At 37.7% G+C, this 20,606-nt stretch overlaps 1 protein-coding gene across 8 annotated transcripts in view; it reads right to left on the bottom strand.

Moving 5' to 3' along the window:
• The window catches only part of MYO5A (myosin VA), a 193,767-nt gene that overhangs the window by 125,277 nt on the left and 47,884 nt on the right, over window positions 1-20,606 (bottom strand). For all 8 annotated transcript variants that reach the window (XM_023255339.2, XM_023255342.2, XM_023255343.2 and 5 more), the window contains exons 2-4: window positions 6,782-6,892; window positions 3,364-3,535; window positions 1,325-1,469 (exon numbers count right to left, since the gene is read on the bottom strand). In XM_023255339.2, the coding sequence (XP_023111107.1) occupies window positions 1,325-1,469; window positions 3,364-3,535; window positions 6,782-6,892 (428 nt within the window). The remainder of the gene's footprint in view (window positions 1-1,324; window positions 1,470-3,363; window positions 3,536-6,781; window positions 6,893-20,606) is intronic.

Raw genomic sequence — 20,606 nt, 5'->3', positions numbered from 1 at the left:
AAACAGTATGTTGCAAAGACAGAGTACTTAATAGCTATTATTAGAAATAATAATAATTTATTAATAAAAGGGCATAATGACTTCTATGGACTCTGTCAATGAAATAATTCTAAAATTCTGTCACATGCTAGTCCAATTATGTACACTCTCCCCGTTTGGAAAGGAGAAAATAAAACCTCTGCAGTATTAGTTTTTTTCTCCACTTCATAAATTGCTTGAGGATATATGCTGGTTCTTACCTGAAGACGGGAGATATGAATTGAATATATACTCTTCTATACCTCCATAGTTTTGTATTACATCACATTATTAAGAGTCTAATCTAGTCCTGAAAGTAGCTTTTTCCTCTGGTTTTCTACTGTCATAGTGTTAGGGTTCCATGATTAACATCAAAGACATTTTACTGATGCTGTTCAGGATCAATGGACACTAGAACATAATACTAACGTTAAATTCAGTTTCCTTGAGATTTAATTCTCTAAGATACAGACAGATTTCTTCTTGTCCTTAGCCCTTTTCTTTCTTTTTTTTTTTTTAATGTTTATTTATTTTTGAGACAGAGAGAGACAGAGCATGAACAGGGGAGGGTCAGAGAGAGAGGGAGACACAGAATCTGAAACAGACTCCGGGCTCCGAGCTGTCAGCACAGAGCCCGATGCGGAGCTCGAACCCACAGACCGCGAGATCATGACCTGGGCTGAAGTCGGACGCTCAACCGACTGAGCCACCCAGGCGCCCCAGCCCTTTTATTTCTGTTCTGCCACTCATTAGTTGAATGATAGTGAACCCATCACTTATTACCACCAACCCTTGATCCGCTCTTCTGTAAATATAATACCTGTCTTTGCACATAGTCACAGGATCATGAGGAAATTCCAAAGGCAGGTTTTTTTTTAAGTTTATTTATTTATTTTGAGAGAGAGAGAAAGAGAGAGCACATGCACAGGAACAGGGGAAGGGCAGAGAGAGAGAGAGGGAGAGAAAGAATCCCAAGCAGACTCTGCACTGTCAGTGTGGAGCCTGATGTAGGGCTCGAATTCACGAACCATGAGATCATGACCTGAGTCAAAACCAAGAGTTGGACCCTTCACCGACTGAGCTACCCAGGCACTCCCCAAAGTCAGTTTTTAAAAATTGGATGTTCTTTTATAAATAAGAAGTTATTTTAATAATAATGCAGGCCATCTGAAATAGTCAAGTCTGTTTATTTAATAATAATTTACCAGTTGCTCTTAACTGTGTTTTAAAATATCTGTGACTCAGCAAAGAAGAAATTATCACATCTAGTAAGAGTCATGAAAAAAGAAATAGAGCTCCCACCAACCTGGCCATTTGCTTGTAAGCTTCTTCAGCTACTGCAAAGATATGTGGATCCATATCACCCATATTCTGACCACTATATGCATTAATAATATCTTCTCCATAAATAGGCAGCTGTTCATAAGGATTTATAGCTACAAGGACTATACCTAGGGGAGGGGTAAAAAAAGCAAAAGAAGAAGTCAGTGATACACTAATGGACATATCAAACTTGGTAAAGCGAGAATCACAGTTAACACAAATTTCAACTTGAGTTAATCTTGAACTAACAAATTGTTAAAGATCGAAATATATCACAGCCTTTGCCTCTGAACACAATATACCCAGACCTAACTAAAACACCATTTAAAAACTGGCCTAGGTTATTAAAGATAAAAACCATGGCAATGTTAAAAGAAACATAAATATTTTCATAGTATTTAAATTGAAAATTACACTTTTAGAAATTTATCCAAATGAAATAACCAGAGATTTAAGCAAAGAGGTTTTTTTTCATAAAGATGTTTATCATATTATTCACAGTAGTGAAAAGCAGAAACAAACTATATAATAAAGGAAGAGTAGCTAAATATTTTCTTACATCCCTATAACAGACATGGTAGACATTTGTGCTACCACTACAAATCATGTTTATAAAGAATATTAAAAGTAATAGGAAAACATGACACAAAACTATCAACAGACTAATTCTAATTTCATATCTATTTATACTTTCTCACATATACACACATATAGGATATGTAAACATAATACTGGTTTTTTTCAGTAGTGAATTACATGTATATATTTTTCACTTTTAAACACCTTTTGTTTCCTTAAATTTTATAGTAAATATATTTTAAATTAATGAAGCCCTTCATTCTACAAATATTTATTCAGTTCCAAGTATGTCTCAAGTCTTTTTCTGAGTGCTAGGTTTATAACAGTAAACAAAAAAAGACAAATCTTTACCCTCACAGACCTTATATTCTAGTAGGAAACTCAAACAATTAACAAGTTAAGAAAAAATAAATATCACAGGTTAGATAGGAAAAAGGAAAAAAGAGAAAAATTAAACAGAGAAAGAACACGGAAACTTAGAAGGGGAAAAGGGTTTATAATTTAGATAAGGTGGGCTGTGAAGGCTTTATTGAGAAGGTAACATATATGCAAGAAAAAAGTAAACGGAGAAATGAAAATTGACAATCAGAAATAGTTAATAGAGAAGAAAAAGAGTTAGCATCAAGGATACAAGAGATATAAATTCCTTTAAGAAGAAAAGATAGTTGTCCCTGTCCAAAGCAGGAGAGTAAGGAAGAAATGATAGGTGCTGAGTTGGTTACACCAAGCAAATAGACTTAGAAGAAAATGAATGAAATCCCACACCTGAGGCTGGGGGAGAATAATTAGTGAAAGAAAGATAAGTCAGTAGAGAAAAGAGCCAGGGACAAGGGAGAAAATAAAAGTTAAGAAAAAAATAGAGACACAAAAGAAGGAAAGGGGGGAAGAACCCAAGTGTACATGTGCTTAGTTTCCAAGAGAAAGAAAAAGACTACCGAGCTGGGTCACTGGCAGCTAACAATGCAGCGAGCATGGGTCCAGACAAACACATCAAGCAAGAATAGTTACTATGAGTTGTCAGTCCTGCACTGAGAACAAGAGAACACTAAACTTGAACTTGCTCCAAAGATAAGTCTGGACATCTACTCTTCATATAGCAGTTCTTGTAAGAGATGAAATAACTACCAAACTGTCACTGAATTTGGCAAATAATTTCTTTGGAAGGAAGAAAATCTGGAAGATGGGCCTAGCCCAGCTCAGGGTTTTTTGTCTGTTTGTTTTGGTTTTTTTTTTTGAGCAAAATTATGTAATTTATAAAAGAGCTTATTCAGCACAAAATGCAATGAGCTAATGAACACTGGTAAATCTTTTTTGATAACTCAAGTGATCCTCTCTCTAGGAGGAAATCCAATGACAGCCTTCTTTCCCCATGCACAATATTTCCATGGTACGTCCATTAGAGAGAAGAGTTCATGGTCCACTCAGACAGCAAGGCACACTTACCACAATATGTATAGATAAGTTTGGAGTCAATAAAGCGGACTCTGAGATTGTGGAGCACAGCAGGCTCATGAAGATAGCTGAGGGCTGTGAGGTCATTTTCACCCACAAGTATGTCAGGGTTTCTTAAGTGAGGCAGTTCCTTAGTCTTTGGATCTAGACGATATTCCAAATCCTGAAAATGCATAAGGTACAGCATCTGGATAAATCATGGCAATAAAAGTGAAACAAGTCCATGCATTTTGCTTATTTCCTATTCCTCATTTGCTTCTCAACTATTAAATGCATTATTTTGCTGGCACATTTCCCAAAGCCACAGAAAATGGTGGAAATGAAGAGTCTTCTTTTTCACTAGATGTATTAACTTGTATTAATAATTTTTGCTAATATAGTTTGAGAAGCCTAGACGTTTTTTTACCCGTTATGGAACCAGAAGTCTTTAATCTTTACATAACCTTTCTTTTTCTCTCTTTCTCTTCATCTGTGATAAGTGAATAGACAATAAAGAGTGGTCAAGAGCTTATCTTTAGAGTTAGATCAACCCAGGTTCAAATCCTGAAACTGGTACTTACTTCTTTTGTGGCCTTGGGTATGTTATTTAATCTTAATCCTTCATTGTAGAAAGGGCATAAGAGAAATAGCTCACAGGGGTGTGATAAAAATTAAATGAGGCAATGCATGGCATGTTGTAAGTACCTGGGAACCCCTGAACCCTGAGAGGTCCAAGAATCTCCTGAAATTAACTGTAACTGTGCATATGTGCACATGTGTAAATATATATACATATGTGTATTGCTTTTGGAATTACAGTTCATAGTTTTCATTTGATTTTTAATGAGGTGATTGGCTCCAAAAGTTCAGAAGAACTACTCACTTTAAAGCCAAGGAAAATATGGCTTTATGACAAAGCCAAGCATGGAAATTATCACTCAACTATGTATTAAGGGCAAATAACATATGACAAATAAAAAAGGAAAAAAATGTAATTTAATTATAGAGAAGGACTAGTTGGTTTTGTAAAAAGCCACTTTTCTTAACATTGCAGAGATATAGAGGTCAAATATTCAAAATAGGTTGGAATGAATCATGCTAAATGGAAAGGAATTTATAATCTGCTCCTCAATCTCTCCCTGCCTGTTTATTAGGATATAATGTCCTTTCCCAAATTGAATGGTCCTTGCACTGGTCTCTGCAATACACAAAAGCCACTCTGGCTATGTAATCTCAGGCAGAACTACTTAATATCTCTGAGCCATGGCTTCCCTTATTTGCAAAATAGTTATAATACTACCTGCCAACCTCCAGGGTTGTTGTGAGAATTAACATAAGAAAATATATCTCACAGTGCCTAATATTGTGCCTAACACAGAGCAGTTGAATAAATTATTTTCTTAATTTGACATTCAAGGTCCTCCTAATCAGGCCTAATTCTTCCCTGCCTTTTTCCCAACTAACCTTGCCTCTATTTTGCTCTCCTGAAATTCATCCTCTGTGCTTCCACCAATGAGTCCTTTCTAAAACACAAATCAGACATCCTTCCTCTGTTTAAAAATACTACAATCATTCTGCATCGCATATCTCTTGAAGTCCAAGAGTTTTAACATGATCACCAGGCCCTCTGTGATCTGGTTCCCACCCCCCATTCTCTTGCCAGTTCTGTACTCTTACTTCACATTCTAACAACATAGAACTTAAGTACCTCCCCAAATGCACATTACTGTGCATGCTTCCCTGCCTTTGCAGGTGCTTTTCTGGATCCCTTAATTGCACTTCTGCTGGTCTATTCATTCTTCAGACAATGCCTCTCTGAACCCTGACCTTCACCAGCCGGTCTGATCACTCCCTACTCTGTTCTACTTTTGTTCCTTATTTTCATTATATCACATGCCATACTATTCACAAATATATCTATTTCTCTTACCTGACATTGATGTCAGAGAGCACCTTTTGCCAAAATGATATCTAGCAGATACTTTAATATGCAAGCCCGGAACTTGAACACAAACCTAAATGTCTGCTCCAGGCAACTTGCTATATTCACTGTCTCCAAAATACATTCCAATCCTCATAAGGTCTATCCCCTTCTCCTTGTAAGTCCACATTCTATCTACCTTTTAAGATCCAGTCAAAATCATTCTTCCTCCTTGAAGCCTTCCCTGACAAAGCAGCCTGTAATGAAATTTTCCTCTTAAAGATCCTAAAGTCATTACTGTCTTTCTTTACAACATAGCAGAGTGGGTGTGAGCACAAATCATGAAGACAAATTTTCTGGCTTAAAATCCCAGCTTCATTCCTTAATAGCCATATAATCTTGAGCATCTCTCTGAGTACTGGTTTCTTCATCCATAAAGTGTAATAACAACCGCCCCACTTCATAGGATCGTTGTGAGGATTATAGGAGTTAGAGCAAATAAAGCACTTACAACTATGTGTGACAGATAGTAAGTGCTCAGTACAGCTAACTGTTGGGATAGTAATACTCATGTGGTAATACCTCATCATAATCTTTTGACCTCTTTGGTATTGTGGTGTTGAACTACTCTTTAGATCCTACATTTTACGTAACTTTTCATGTATTTGTATCCAGTTTCCTTGGCTAGACTATACGTTGTTTAAAGAAAATTAATGTCATAAAGGTTTTTAAGAAAAAAGTGGGACATGCCTTGTCAAATGCAGTGGAGAGATTAAAAAGGGGCACGTGGGTGGCTCAGTCAGTTAAGCACTGGACTCTTGGTTTTGTATCCAGGCATGATTTCATGATTCGTGAGTTCAAGACCCATGTGGGCTTCACACTGGTAGTGCAAGAGCCTCCTTGGGATTCTCTCTCTGTCCCTCCCCCACTCATGCTCACAAACACCCTCTCTTTCAAATAAACTTAAAAAAATAATTTAAAAATAAAATATAAATAAAAAGTTGCAACTCAGATGAGTCTACCCATGCAGTGAATGCAGACAGGAAAGCATAGAGATACAATTGGTTTTAAGTTTTTTTGGTTGCTGGTGAACAGCTTTGTACATAATAGCTTCTCAATAAATATTTTTCAAATGATTAGGTGCAACAAATATCAAATATCAGACTGGCTCCTTAAGCAATGTTTTCTTAGTTACTATGAAATAATTGATGCTAGCCTAAACAAAATAAACAGGCCTATCTTTGGGAGGATTAGACGTGAATTTAAACCTAATCATAATAAATTTATAGACCAAATAACAGATTTTTACAGTTCTGCCATTTTGACTAACCAATTGTGATAGAAAATTGAGTTTGCTATTTTGCTTTTTTCTTCAATTTAATTAGTAAAAAATATTAGATTAATTCAAAATTTAACTTCCATCTGAAGTCAGGTATGTCACAGCAAACTCCCACTTTTGAATTCCCTTCACTTTATGCCAATGACAACAGATAAAAGCAAAATTCTTACCTTTCCTTCTTCAAGGTGAAGCAGGAGGACTTTATCTCCTGGTTTATAATCTTTCAGCAGCTCTGCTGACTTCCAAACTTCCTCAGGATCAGGTATCCAAACTCTAGCAAACTAGAAGGCAAGAAAAAAAAAGTTAAACTAGCAAAAAAAGTATTTTAGCCCCATTTTAGTACCATCCTGCCCACATTATATAAAAGGTATGCTCTATATTGTGCTAATAATTTCATAATACATTTAAGTCAATTCACTATGTTGTACACTTAAAGTAATATAGTGTGTATGTAATTATATCAGTAAAATTGGAGGAAAAAGTATGCTCTGAATAAAGAGCTACAATTAAAGTTTGAACTCTCTTTACATAGGAAATGCTACCTGAAAATAATATTTTAGGTAAAAATGTACATATAAATCCATTTTTCCATTGAATGTGGACTTTTAAAAATCCCAGAACGTGACTATGAAGCTCTGGTATGGTGACTCTGCCAGTGGATTTACAATTTGAATTTTTGATTACGGTTTTCATCCTGTGTTGTGCAAAGACTTGGTGACTTCTCAAGTATTCCTCGGGGGCCAGTAAGGTGTGGCAAAGAGGAGAGTAAGCTTGTGGCCTGGAGTCACAGCTGTTTTATAGACTGGGCATCTAGAATTTTCTTGGAAGAAAGTTCTGTTGCTAACCTAAAAAAAAAATAAGAAAGCGTTGTCGTCTAGTATTTTGCCTTTATTATTTTATAAAGATGAGTGAAATGGTAGATTTGGCTAGCAATAAGTTTGGCTGTCATAGCCTCAATAGCATGAAAAAGGTATGGTAATCAATCATCAGGGGTTCCTGGAGCAGCAAATCTTTAGCCTCCACTAATTACTCTCTGGACTTAAGCCTATTTTGGACTTGAGATCCATTTTGAAGAAAAAGAAAAAAAATATATTAAAATGAATGAATCCTCCAGACACCACACTGAAGAAATGTTTTATGACCACTTGGATTCCTCAGGGAGGAATCTTCCTTAAAAACAGTATGTACATTAAGCATTGATGGCCATTTTCAGGAATATATCACATATAAAAAATATCACCACCAGCAGCCTTTCTCTATTTTCTTCAGAGTTCCAAAACTACCTGAACTTACTTATGTTTATATTACTGTTTACTTATTTATTATTTCTCCTTCATTAGAACATAAGCTCTATGTCTGCCTTGTTCAACACTATAACCACTGCCTGTGTATATAGCTGGGTTCATAGCTGGGTACGTAGGATCTAATGAGAGAATCTCAGAATAAAGAGCATCTTCTTAAAGTGAATAAAAGCAGTATGGTAAAAAACTTACCCATTGCTTTACTTTTTTCTTATTATCACAGACTCATGCAAACTTTTTGTCTGAACAGTTTGCAAGGGAAAGGGTACTGAACTAGGTTATGAGTTCTAATCCCAGGACTACCATACTGGCATCTTAGCCTTTATTTCAGGCATTTGTAAAATGGGGATGAGAGCAGTACTCATTTAGATCATCTCAAGGGCTTTCATACATAGAAACCTTGTGAAAAGCATAAGCCAATATATAAGTACAGGTTGAGATTGTTACCAAGTGTGTATTCTATAAGAAATGATTGTTAATGTTCTATGTCAAATATGTTACTGAAAGTTGTTTTATGGCTTTCTTCCCAGTTATACAGTCCATAAACTGAGTAACAGCTGTCCAATTTACTAAAATTTTACTCATTCAATAAACATTTCTGTATACCAACTACTCCGACTCTGAAACTCACTTTAGAAAGCCAGTATTTCTATAACTTTCTCTGGAGGGATTTACTGGTTCCGGAAGAGATATGCCATATAGGAGATTCAGAGTCATGAAATGACGTACTATCCTGACTAATGAAAGCAGAAAAAAGCAAAATGAGTCCAAGTGAGTTTGCAGAAGTTTGACCAACCTGCTCCAAACATGAGATTTTCAACTAAATCTAGAAAGAAGCACCTTCCTATTATTTGTCAATAGCAAGTTCCAGCTCAGATTTCCGCAAGTGTTTTGGAAACACTGGGTGCATGCTTTGCCAAAGGCTAAATTTCCAAGAGCTAGGTGTTAACAACACTTGCAGATAGGTGAGGGAGGCTAAGGCCCTTACACTCACCATAGGTGAGATATTTAAATAACAAACAACACCCTGATAACCAAACTTCCCATTATCCTATCTCTATCTCTTGGTAAAGTAACCAAGGAGAAATAGGTCAGATCTCAGTCTGTTATTACCATTGTCTTCTTATGGTTCTTTTCAGTCTTAACCAAGGAGATTGGTGACTCTGCAAAAACAACTATACCAGAACTGGGTCAGTCTGGGAGGTATATATATATACCTTAGCTGCTGAGACCGAGAGAAATTCCAACCTGACAATGCCCCTTCCTATTTCCTGTGTCACCTCCAACCCTATTTTCTATTTTTGCCTTAGGCCCCCAAGGACAGTACACAGAGCAACCCTGAGAAACTGGACGAAACTTGTCCAGCCACATCCAGTGGGAAAACTGCAGTGGGAAGGTAAGGCTCCGAAGCCATACGAGAAACCTGGAAGTGAAACACAGCAAGAGCCGGGCAGGAATCACATATAGGGGTGGACACACATACCTAGTAAGTCTGCTCAGGATTTCTTGGTGAAACAGAGGCAGTTAGCAAAAGATAACCCTAGCCAAAGTGAATCAGACTGGACACAGCTCCCAGCAAGACAAGGGAGTGTCCAATGTCATGCAACTCTGCTCTGTCATAATTAGCTAGTAGAGGGTGAGGCTTTCCTGCCATGCTCCTCATTCCCTTTTCCTACTCATGCTTTTCTAATTTTATCCCTCATTATCTTGTGAGTCCCAAAAATCTCACTTATGATACTTCAGACCTTATCTTAGTTATCTACGGATCTATCTACCTCCCACACCATACCATATACTCCTTAAAGCCATCCTGGAATCCTCTCTAATTTTGGCCAAGTTGCTGGCTCATGTTTGGTAAGCACCACATTTATGCTGGTTTTATTTAAGGCAGAGGTAGGACAAGATAAGGAAACAAGATGGGAGAACTGGGATGAGAGGTGGCAAAGGCAAACTTCACAGGCATACCTCGGGATTTTTCCTGAAGCCACTAAGCACAGTTGAGATGGATAGGAGTCAGAGACTAAGAGAAGAGATCCGTGAATTAGTAAGCAAAGGAAACACTGCTGTAGGAACAGGTAGGAGAAGGGAAAGCAAGGATTTAGGATCTGAGGTTCTGTGACTAAAGCCAAAAAAAACCCCAAAAAACAAAAAAAACCCACTGTAGGACAGGAAGAAAAGATAAAGAGGCTTAAAATAGATCATGTTAAAATGTAAACACACATCAAAGAAGATTAATGACAATCCAAAGGAACTCCTGATTAGAAAGGAGAGTAAGGACAAAATGGAGATGAGCTAAATTTTATGGTAACAGGCAAAATTTGAGTAAATAATGCTAGCACAGATTTAACTTGCATAATAGCTCACAAGGAAAATAAAAACCATCTGTCTTCTACAGTACAGTTTAATCAGGCCTGCCTGACAATGATGAGGTAATACTGACAGAGACTAATGGAAGAACACTGGAAAGATGGGTCCCGGGGACATGCTTGCACTGGTACTCGCCAGAGCGGGGCACAAACAGTGCTGGCTCAGCCTAGCACAGCCCTCCTACCTTCTCGGAGATCACACCCATCCATGCACACATAAAGAGGCACCAGTCATCTTTCTTTTCTTTTCGTATCCTCCCACAATGACAACACTCAAGAGGTTCTTAAATAATGCAGATGACTCAGGGGAAATTTTGCTAACTTGCACTCTGTCAGTCAAGGAACTCCAAGGTGTGGGCACCGAGAGCAGTTTTTCTGATGCCTCAGACACTTTGGGAACAAGACCGAAAGCACTAACCAAGTAAAGGACCAGTCCCCGAATCCCCCAAAATCTGACCCATGTGATTCTCTCTCCTCCCCACACACATTATTCATTTTTCATACAGCACATTTACACATCTTTCCTAGCTCCCCTATTAAATCATATGCAGCTTGGCAACATAGAACAACCTCTAGAACACAGTCCCTCCCCTTTTTCAGCCAGCATGCTCCTATTTATCATTCATATCTGTGGTAAAGTACCACCACCTCAAAGAAAGCTTTCCTCGTCATTTGATGGCATTGTATTCTCACTGTCCCCATTACCTCACACCATACTCCACTAGAATTCTTATCCTAAATAAATGATAACTTTGTATGCCTAATCTCCCTTCAGTAAGTGTGAGCTCCTTCAGGGTAAGAGTGTCTCTCATTCATCTTTGTCTCTTCAGCACTTAACACAGGGCCTGCCTATAATAATTTCTGAATGACCCTTTGTTATGTGAATGTTCTTGCCTTCAGTCATTATACTGTAAAAGGGCAGACTAAAAGAAGTATTGGCAAAAGGCTCTCAGAATCTTCTAGAAGGGTCTATAATTTCCAGAAATAGAGAAAGATGCAAGCAACATTAGATAGGTGAGTTATGTAGGAAATCATGGTATTATAAGAAGGAAAAAGAACCAGACATGTAGGGAGATTAGTAATAAAATATTCTTTCCTTCCCCACTCCCCAAAAACCCATGTCTCTATCCCTTCATAATTCATATGTTTCAAAGTGGAAGCTACTACTCACTTCTAGAACAGACAGCCCCACTCCCAACTCGACCACAAATTCCTCACTCCCTGCTTAGAAGAGCAGGGTAAGGGGTAACACTAAAATGAGAGGAAAGAGAAGATGGGCTGGGGGTGAACACACGGTGCACGGTGGATAGGGTTGGAAGTTAAGAGCGGTAGTGTTCTGTGCTCCTACGGCAGCTCTAGAATAATGCTGCTGATGAGCGAAAAGACAAACACCAAGTCCACTTTGTGGAACTTGACGAAGACTGTGAGGAATGACAGCTAACATTTATTGAGCATTTTCTCTATGTCAGTAAAGGCCTAGATATTTACATATATAATTTCATCTAATCATCACCATAACCCCATTATTAACCCATTTTAATAGATATTGAGGCTCAGACCTGAAAAGTGGTAGAGTCTTTGTCTATTCTAAAAGCAAATATTCTTTCCACTTTACCATGCTCCTCCCTTGTTCTAACAGCACATCTTATAAAGAAGAAACCCACTCCCCCAATCCAAAATTGTTCCTCTTGGTATCATAACTGAAACAGTTATTAAACTGGTCCATGTCATCAGGTGAAACTTAAGAATGTTTCTTAACATTAAGATTCTTAACATCCAAGACTTAAGATAATGTGTCAAATCCACAGTAATCAGCCTGGCATCCATTCTGCAGTATTCCAATTGGCTCTGACAGGAGAATGAGGCTCTGCCAAAAATGAGTTGAGGAAATAATAGCAAAAAATCATCTGATGATGAGAAAGACTAAAACTTTTAACAAATGAATGATTCCAGCTTAACTTACTTCCATAAATGAACAAAATGATAGAGTTGATTTAAGATTTTTAATTTTTTTCCAACTCTTGATGTCACCACGCGTGTACTGTGAAATGTGCATGACTTAAAAGAAAATTGAATTTGTCAGTTTCCAGCAGGCATTGAAATGATTTTAAACTCATGAAGAAAACAACTCTTCAAATTAATGGATATGTTTTGTTACCAACAAGAAGCAAAAGTTAAATAATCTTATTTCTCTAGAAATTTACATGAGATGGCAGAGCTTTGGAATGAATATTTTTAGACACTGCGGTTCTTTAACATTTCTGTAAAGATTATTTTTGGAACTAGATCTCACTTTACAAGCACAGTCTTCATATGCACATCAAGAAAAATCACTATTTCTATCCACAATTAGCTAGTGGTATTTGAGGATAAATTACAAAATTTTAAATAAGAAAAACAAAGTTAAAACAATCACCAACAAAGAAAAGAATCATACTGATCATCTTCATTAGAAGGACTTTCATTAGGATGAAGAAAACACCTAACTTTCCTGTCTTTTACTTAATTCTTGCAATATTCTTTATAATTGTTATTAATAAAGAGGTTCCTCAATCAACAGCCTGAGCAAAGTTAAACAACTGGCCTGAAAGTCACTCAGCTAATAAATGACAGCGACAGGATTCAAACCCAGAGTGAACTCGAACTTCAAGATGTTTAGAATGTATAAGGAAGAATACAACCAACATAATTCAAATAAACCACTTTCTCCTGATTGTGACCAAAGTTGCCCAATTAAGCAAAACTCACACCTTCCTACTATTTTCAACACTTGCTCCCAATGTGGAGAACAGTATAAAAAGGGTCATATTAAATATCTACAGGCCTGTGTGTATAGATAGATGTCTTCCTCCCCCACAGAATATCTATCATTCTGATAAATGATCTGGTGCTGAAAGAAGTCATGGGTAATTTTTAGATCTCAAATAAAATGTCTCAACATGGTAAGTTTTGAAAGAACTGGACAACATATACGTTATATGAGACAACACAGGTAAGCAGGCACCAGTAAGTAGTTCCATCCCATTTATAACAGGTGGCTACCTTTGCTTTGCTCCCAGCTTTAGGGACAGACACTTCTGGCTACAATCACGGTCTGGTGCTAACAACACATTACAGGTCTTTCATGATCCGGCCTCTGCAAAAAGGCAGAACTTTAATAATACAACAACCCAACAAACCCAACTCAGTTTAAGTGTTATGACCTCCAGGAAGCCTTCCTTGACCAGCACATTGAGGCAGGGCTCATGCTTGGACTGTCTATAATATCTGGTTTCTATCTCTATCTATGCACTTGCCACATTCTTTTTTTTTTCACATGCCCACCTCTTTAACTCTTTAACTAGATTGTGACCTCCTTGAGGAAAAGATCTATGACTTATCCACTGGCATCATCTCCATACCTGGCCCAGTGCTTAGCAGATAGATGCTCAAGAGATGTCTGTTGAGCGAATAATAAATAAATAGACGAGTCTTTAGGAGCCACAGAGCTTTCACAGATTTGAAATGTGAAGGAATGTTATGCAGTGAGCCAGTCAAGGCAGAAGTCATAGAAGAGATTTGAAAATAATTTAATTAGAGGTGCATGGGTGGCTCAGTTGGTGAAGAGTCTGACTTCGGCTCAGGTCATGATCTCACGTTTCGTGAGTTCAAGCCCTGCATCAGGCTCAGTGCTGACAGCGTGGAGCCTGGAGCCCACTTTGTTCGGTGTCTCCTTCCCTTTGTGCCCCTCCCCCACTCATGCTCGTCTCTCTCTCTCTCTCTCTCTCTCTCTATCTCAAATGAATACACATTAAAATAATAACAATAATAACCATGAGTGTAATAATACAAGCATGAGTGGAAAAGAATAACCCAGTCATCCACACTTAAAAATACAAGCTGGCTTGCCCAAATGAAAGAGCATTTCTTAATATGAGCTTACTTTAAAAATGAAGAATAGAACATGAATAAACATGAAGAGCATTTAGGGTAGTAAAACGTATTCACATTTCTCTTATCTGCTACCTATTACTCTGCCTGTAGCTTGAGTAGACTTTTTTGATCAACAAAATCCCCATAAAAACTGCTTAAAAGAAACCTACATGGGAATGCAAGTTGGTGCAGCCACTTTGGAAAACAGTATGGAGGTTCCTCAAAAAACTAAAAATAGAACTACCCTATGACCCACCGATTGCACTACTAGGTATTTATCAAAGGGACACAGGTGTGCTGTTTCTAAGGGACACATGCACCCCAATGTTTATAGCAACACTATCAACAATAGCCAAAGTATGGAAAGAGCCCAAATGCCCATCAATGGATGAATCAATAAAGAGGATGTGGCATATATATACAATGGAGTATTACTTGGCAATCAAAAAGAATGAAATCTTGCCATCTGCAACTACGTGGATGGAACTGGAGGGTGTTATGCTAAGTGAAATTAGTCAGTCAGAGAGACAAAAATCATATGACTTCACTCATATGAGGGCTTTAAGAGACAAAACAGATGAACATAAGGGAAGGGAAACAAAAATAATATAGAAACAGGGAGGGGGACAAAACAGAAGAGACTCATAAATATGGAGAACAAACTGAGGGTTACTGGAAGGGTTGTGGGAGGAGGGGTGGGCTAAATGGGTAAGGGGCACTAAGGAATGTACTCCTGAAATCATTGTTGCACCATATGCTAATTTTGATGAAATTATTTTTTAAAAATTATAAAATTTTAAAAAATTATAAAAGAAAAAAGAGAACTGCAGAAGTGACTGGATCCAAGGAGCTGCTGGCCATGTTTGCACTGCCAGCATGGTGAGACTATTACTAGCGAAACAAGAAGCAGAAATCATTAGATACTGAGATTATAAAATACTGACTCAATAATTCCCAAACTTCTAGAGAGACCAAGAGACACTCTTTTCCCTCTACTGTGACAGCCCTACGCTGCAAAATGATATTACTGAATTGATAAAGAAGTTATCAATTTGATAATTGACTGGTTGTGGGTTCTCAATAGGACTGAGAGGAACTGACAGGACAAAGGGGATGATAGAAAAATCAAAAATTGGTACTTGATTTTAGGTGTAAATCTCTTTATAGGTCATGAAATATAGGACGTGTTTTTGAGCAAAAGTTACTCCAACTGTGTATCTTGAGAGAATACTGTGAAAGACAAATGCAGCACAAGCAAGCCAAGGTTCTGAAAGAACTTGTGGTGGCGCCTGAGTGGCTCAGTTAGTTGGTTGACAGTCCAACTTCAGCTCAGGTCATGCTCTCATGGCTCATGAGTTGGAGCCCTGCATTGGGCTCTGTGCTGACAGCTCAGAGCCTGGAGCCTGCTTCAGATTCTGTGTCTCCCTCTCATTCTGCCCCTCCCCTGCTCATGCTCTGTCTGTCTCTCTCTCCAAAGTAAATAAACATTAAAACAATTTTTTTACATGGAAGAACTTGTGCCTCAAACTTTTCCTCAAAGGTTAAGCTGGTGTCCTAGCACTGACTTGACCACACCCTTCTAGAAGATCAAAATGAATCTCCCTAGAAATAAGAATTTCATTTGGTCTGTGATGACTGAGGAAGTACATTATTTCCTTGTACCCCTCTACAACCATTGCTTCTCACTTAAAAAAAAAAAAAATCCATGAGTTTTTTTTCTTCTTAACACAGAAAAAAACTAAAAATTTTAAATATTGCCAAATTATCACACACCTAAAACTGCTTTCATTTTTTATTATTGTATAATAATAAATAATAAATTTCTCCTAATTTTTACCTAATCTTCTTAGATATTTACACTTCTGTTACAGAAAATTTCGCTGGTATTTTAGTATTCTTCATACAAAAGAGGTTCTGTTTTGCTAACTCACTGACCTTCATAAAAGCTACCCTAAATTTACTTTATTTTCAGTCTGTATCTGGGATAATCAGCTTCTTCTATTTACTACCCAGTGTGTAAAAAGTACTTCCCTTTATTTGGCCTATAACTACTTCTTTGAGCTTCAAAAGATGCCTCTGAGTTCTTACTTATATAATGAATAAGTCCATGTTGCCCTCTTCATGTGCTTTATGGCTTTCTGAGCTCCACCAGATGAAAAGTTCATTCTTTATCCTTCCAGACTGAGGGGTCCACTTTCTTTTTGAACAGTGCCTCATATCCTCCTACTCATTCTGACTTATTTTTAATCTCTTTGAATTTCATTTTTCTCACTTACAAAATAAAGCAATTAGTGTAGAATACAGAGTCAAAGTTAAGAGCTTGGGCTTTGGAGTCAGAGACCTAGAGACGCCAACACTTTCCAACTGTGTGACCTTGAGAAAAATATCCAACTTCCTTTCTCAAGATCATTATTCATAAAACTTATTAATAATACATGTATCAGCAATCAATGGTACTACAATTGCGCTGTAGGGCGGTATGCATGGCATAACATATATACTTGTGGAATCACTATGCTGTACACCTGAAACCAATAATGTAACATTGTGTTTCAACTACACTTCAGTAAAAATAATGTTATGCAGATAAATGAGATAAAGTTTAAAAATCATTATGTTGTATTGTCACTACCTCTACCCTACCTCCAGATTTAAACACCTCATTGTGCTCAATCTGAATTCTTTTGCTCTATCAATAATGCACTGTGTGCTTTAGCCCAGGTTTAGTATCACCTCATGAAGGTCGTCTTCTAAGCTCCCGCTATGCCAGCCTAGAACACTCCAAACTTTCTGACTTCAAGGCTGTTACTGAGCTTGCTCCCAGAGCATCCTCCCCTCATCCCCCAACTCTCCTTACGGCTCGTTCCTTCTCACTATTCAGGTCTCAGTTTAGATGCCTCCTTCTCAGAAAAGTCCTCCCTGGCCATCCTATAAACTGCTTTGCTTACCCGGGGTTATCTGTCTTCCCACCTAGCCTGAAACCCCTGTAAGAGCAGGGACCACCACTAATTCCAGAACCTAGAACAATAACTGTTAAGTACTAGACACTGAATAAATATGTGAGGAATGAACGTGCTCAGGATAGTGTCTGGCTGGCTAAAAAAATAGGTTATGACCAGGATGTGAAAGACCTCACATGCCATGTTAGGCAGTTTGACCTTTATACTGCAGAAGATAGGGATTCATTAAAGGTATTTAGGCAGGGTAATGAGTGACTGATATTTCTAATAGCTATTTCTAATTGGCAGTTTTTTAAACATCATGAAAAGCACATCTTGTACAACTTCTGTTCATGATTAGTTGTTCTCCCCTCCCCCAATTATCCATATACTACTATTATTCACATTTTGTCTGTAGACAAGATTTATCTAATAAACACATAACTGCTTCCAAAACGCCATTCATACTAGGCAAATAGGGCTTGCATCAGAGGGACTGGGAGTCAGCTTTCCCTAAAGGCAGGGGCTGGGAGGGCAGTTCAGCTGGTATTGTCTCATGAATTCTGGGAGCTAGTGGGGAGATTCTTGCCTGGAAATAAGAGCCTTGGGAGTAAGGAGGAGGGGGATAGGAGCAAGGGGATAGGAGAGACCCTGTAGTGAGCCAGCTTTGGGAGGGCAAATGAGCAGGACACCCTGCAGGCTGGTTGAGTCACCTAAGGAAAAGAACCCTATTGGCCTGCTTCTGAATGGAAATGTTCACTCCTGGGCACCTGGGAGGCTTAGTGGGTTAAGCTTCCAACTTTGGTTCAGGTCATGATCTCACAGTTCAGGAATTCGAGCCCCATGTTGGGCTCTGCATTGATAGAAGGGAGCCTGCTTGGGATTCTCTATCTCCCTCTCTCTCTGCCTCCCTGGCTTGCACTCTCTCTCTTTCTCAAAATAAGTAAGTAAACATTAAAAAAAAAAAAAAAAAAAAGGGAAGTATGCACTCCTAGGCTCCAGGGTGCCTCCTTATCCCATCAGTACCCCCCCACACTTTGTTTTTAAGGTATCCTTTTAGCTGAATTTTAGCTGGAAAAAAATTGGCCTAGGGCCTATATTTGGAAGAAAAGCTGACTCAAAACAAGTTTACAGAAAATTTAGAAACCTCTGGGTGGCAAAATACATCATAAACAAAGTCAACATACAAACTGGCCAAAAAAAATTTGTAACAAACGAATTCCCTTAATGTATAAAGAATTCTTACAAATTAAATAACAAAAAGATAAACAACCCAGTAGCAAAATAGGCAAAAGAAAATAGAGAGGCACCACTTAAAAGAATTAAACATAAGAAAAGGTGTTTAATCTCATTAATACTTTAAAAAATACAAATTTAAAACACAACTTAAAATTTTGTATATGGAGTTTGAAAAGACTGAAAGGGTTGATAATAACGTGTTGGGAAGAAAGGAGACAATCAGGCATTTTCATATATTGGGGATAAGATAAATAGGCACAATGTTTTTAGACAGAAATTTGGTAATTTCTTTTACAGTGTAAAATTTATATTTCAGGGATGGATATCAAACTGGGAAGAACACATACTTTTGATTTTGTACTTTACTTCTATATTTTACATGTTTTATGTGTTACTTTTTTAATAAAACACAAAGTTTAAAAAATATGCATATCTACGACTCAGAAAATCTATATCTAGAAATTTTTCCCATGAGATGCTGAAAAATACAAATAATTATTTCCAAAGTTGTTCTTCAGCGTTGTTTGCAAAAGTGAAAATTTCGAAATGACACAAAGGTTAATATACATTTACATTAATAAAAAGCTTAATACAACTATAGTAACATATAGTTAACAGATTAAGGTACATCTGTACAATGGAATACTAAAAAAGAATAAAGTAGGTCTATATGTACTGACATGGAAAGATCCTATTAATTGAAAAAGGACAGGCTGCAAAACAGCATCATTTTATGATTCTATACAAATGTTCAATACATATCCATATATCAATGTAACAGAGTGGCTTGGGAGTCACGAATTTACATTTATGGTTTATACTCTTTGTAAACAATGCCGAAAGTCTATGGCATCTGAACACTGATCTTTATGCCTAGTCATGAATGAATGACACCCTTTGTAAGACCTCTCTCTGGAAGGCAGATCAGAGCTGGACAGTGGGCCTGGTCCTGCCCTGGACTCTCCCTCAGTATGGCTTTGCTCTTTCCGATTAGTCTGTGTGTGCACTCCTGAAGAGATATAAAACTATTTCTTCGTAGGAGAGAGCTGTGAGAGAAAGCCACCTGTTTGCACCTGTGATGGAAGTGAAGCTTATGCAGAGGTCTCTGAAAGTGACTGTTCTAACCATACTCTGTCTCCTCTACTCCAGTCTCTATATCCCTTGCCTAGCCTTGGTCTACAGAGGAACAGCCCCCTGCCCTCCTTTCCAGCTTTACCTCTTCCTACACACCCCTTTGCTTTTTTTGTGGTCTAACCTCACTGGCCTTTTTCAGTTCTCTCTCCACCACAAGATTACTCACAACCTATGCCCTCTGCTTGGAACTCTCCTCCCTGCTCTCATTAACAACTAGGCTTCTCTCAAACCTCAACTTGGCCTTTTTCCGAGAAGTGGCCCTGACCGATCAACTCTAGCTGTTCTGTGTACCTTTATAGCACTGAGAACCTCCCCTTTTGGGTGCTCAGCACAGTTATGACATGACATTTGCCTCTCTCTTCCCAGTTAGTTCCATCCTGTCTATTTTTGTCTATTGTTTCATCTCTATCATCTAGAACAATCAGGCATATGAGTGGATGATATGTGCATGTAGGTATGTATAATTATGGATAATACATTAGTACTATGTAAGAAGTTACCACCAGCAACAAACAAGTAGAATTTGAAATTATAAACACAATACCATTTACTTTAACCACCCCCCCAAATTAAATACTGAGGTATAAATCTAACAAGATATGCACAAGATGTATATGAAGAAAACTCCAAGATTCTGGTGAATAAAATCAAAGAACTAAATAGGTAGAGAGATATTCCATGTTCATGACTAGGAAGGCTCAATATTGTCAAGATGCCAGTTCTTCCCAACTTGATCTACAAATTTAATGCAATCCCAAACATCCAGCAAGTAATTTTATGGATATCAACAAAGTGATTCTAAAGTTTACCTGGAGAGGCAAAAGACCCATGCTAGCCAACACAATCTTAAGAACAAAGTTGGAGGACTGACAACTATCTGACTTCAAAACTTACTATAAAGCTATAGTAATCAAGACAGTGTGGTATTGATAAAAGAATAAACAAACAGATCAGTGACACAGAAGAGAGAAACCAGAAATAGATACACATAAATACAGTCAATTGATCTTTGACAAAGAACAAGACAGTAGCAATACAATAGAGCAAAGACAGTCTTTTCAATAAATGGTGCTAGAACAACTGGACATCCACATGCAAAAAAAA

This window comes from Felis catus, chromosome B3 (assembly GCF_018350175.1).
Source record: "Felis catus isolate Fca126 chromosome B3, F.catus_Fca126_mat1.0, whole genome shotgun sequence".
Taxonomy (NCBI): domain Eukaryota; kingdom Metazoa; phylum Chordata; class Mammalia; order Carnivora; family Felidae; genus Felis; species Felis catus.
The sequence above is the reverse complement of the archived record's forward strand: the minus strand, read 5'-3'. Positions and strand labels throughout refer to the sequence as shown.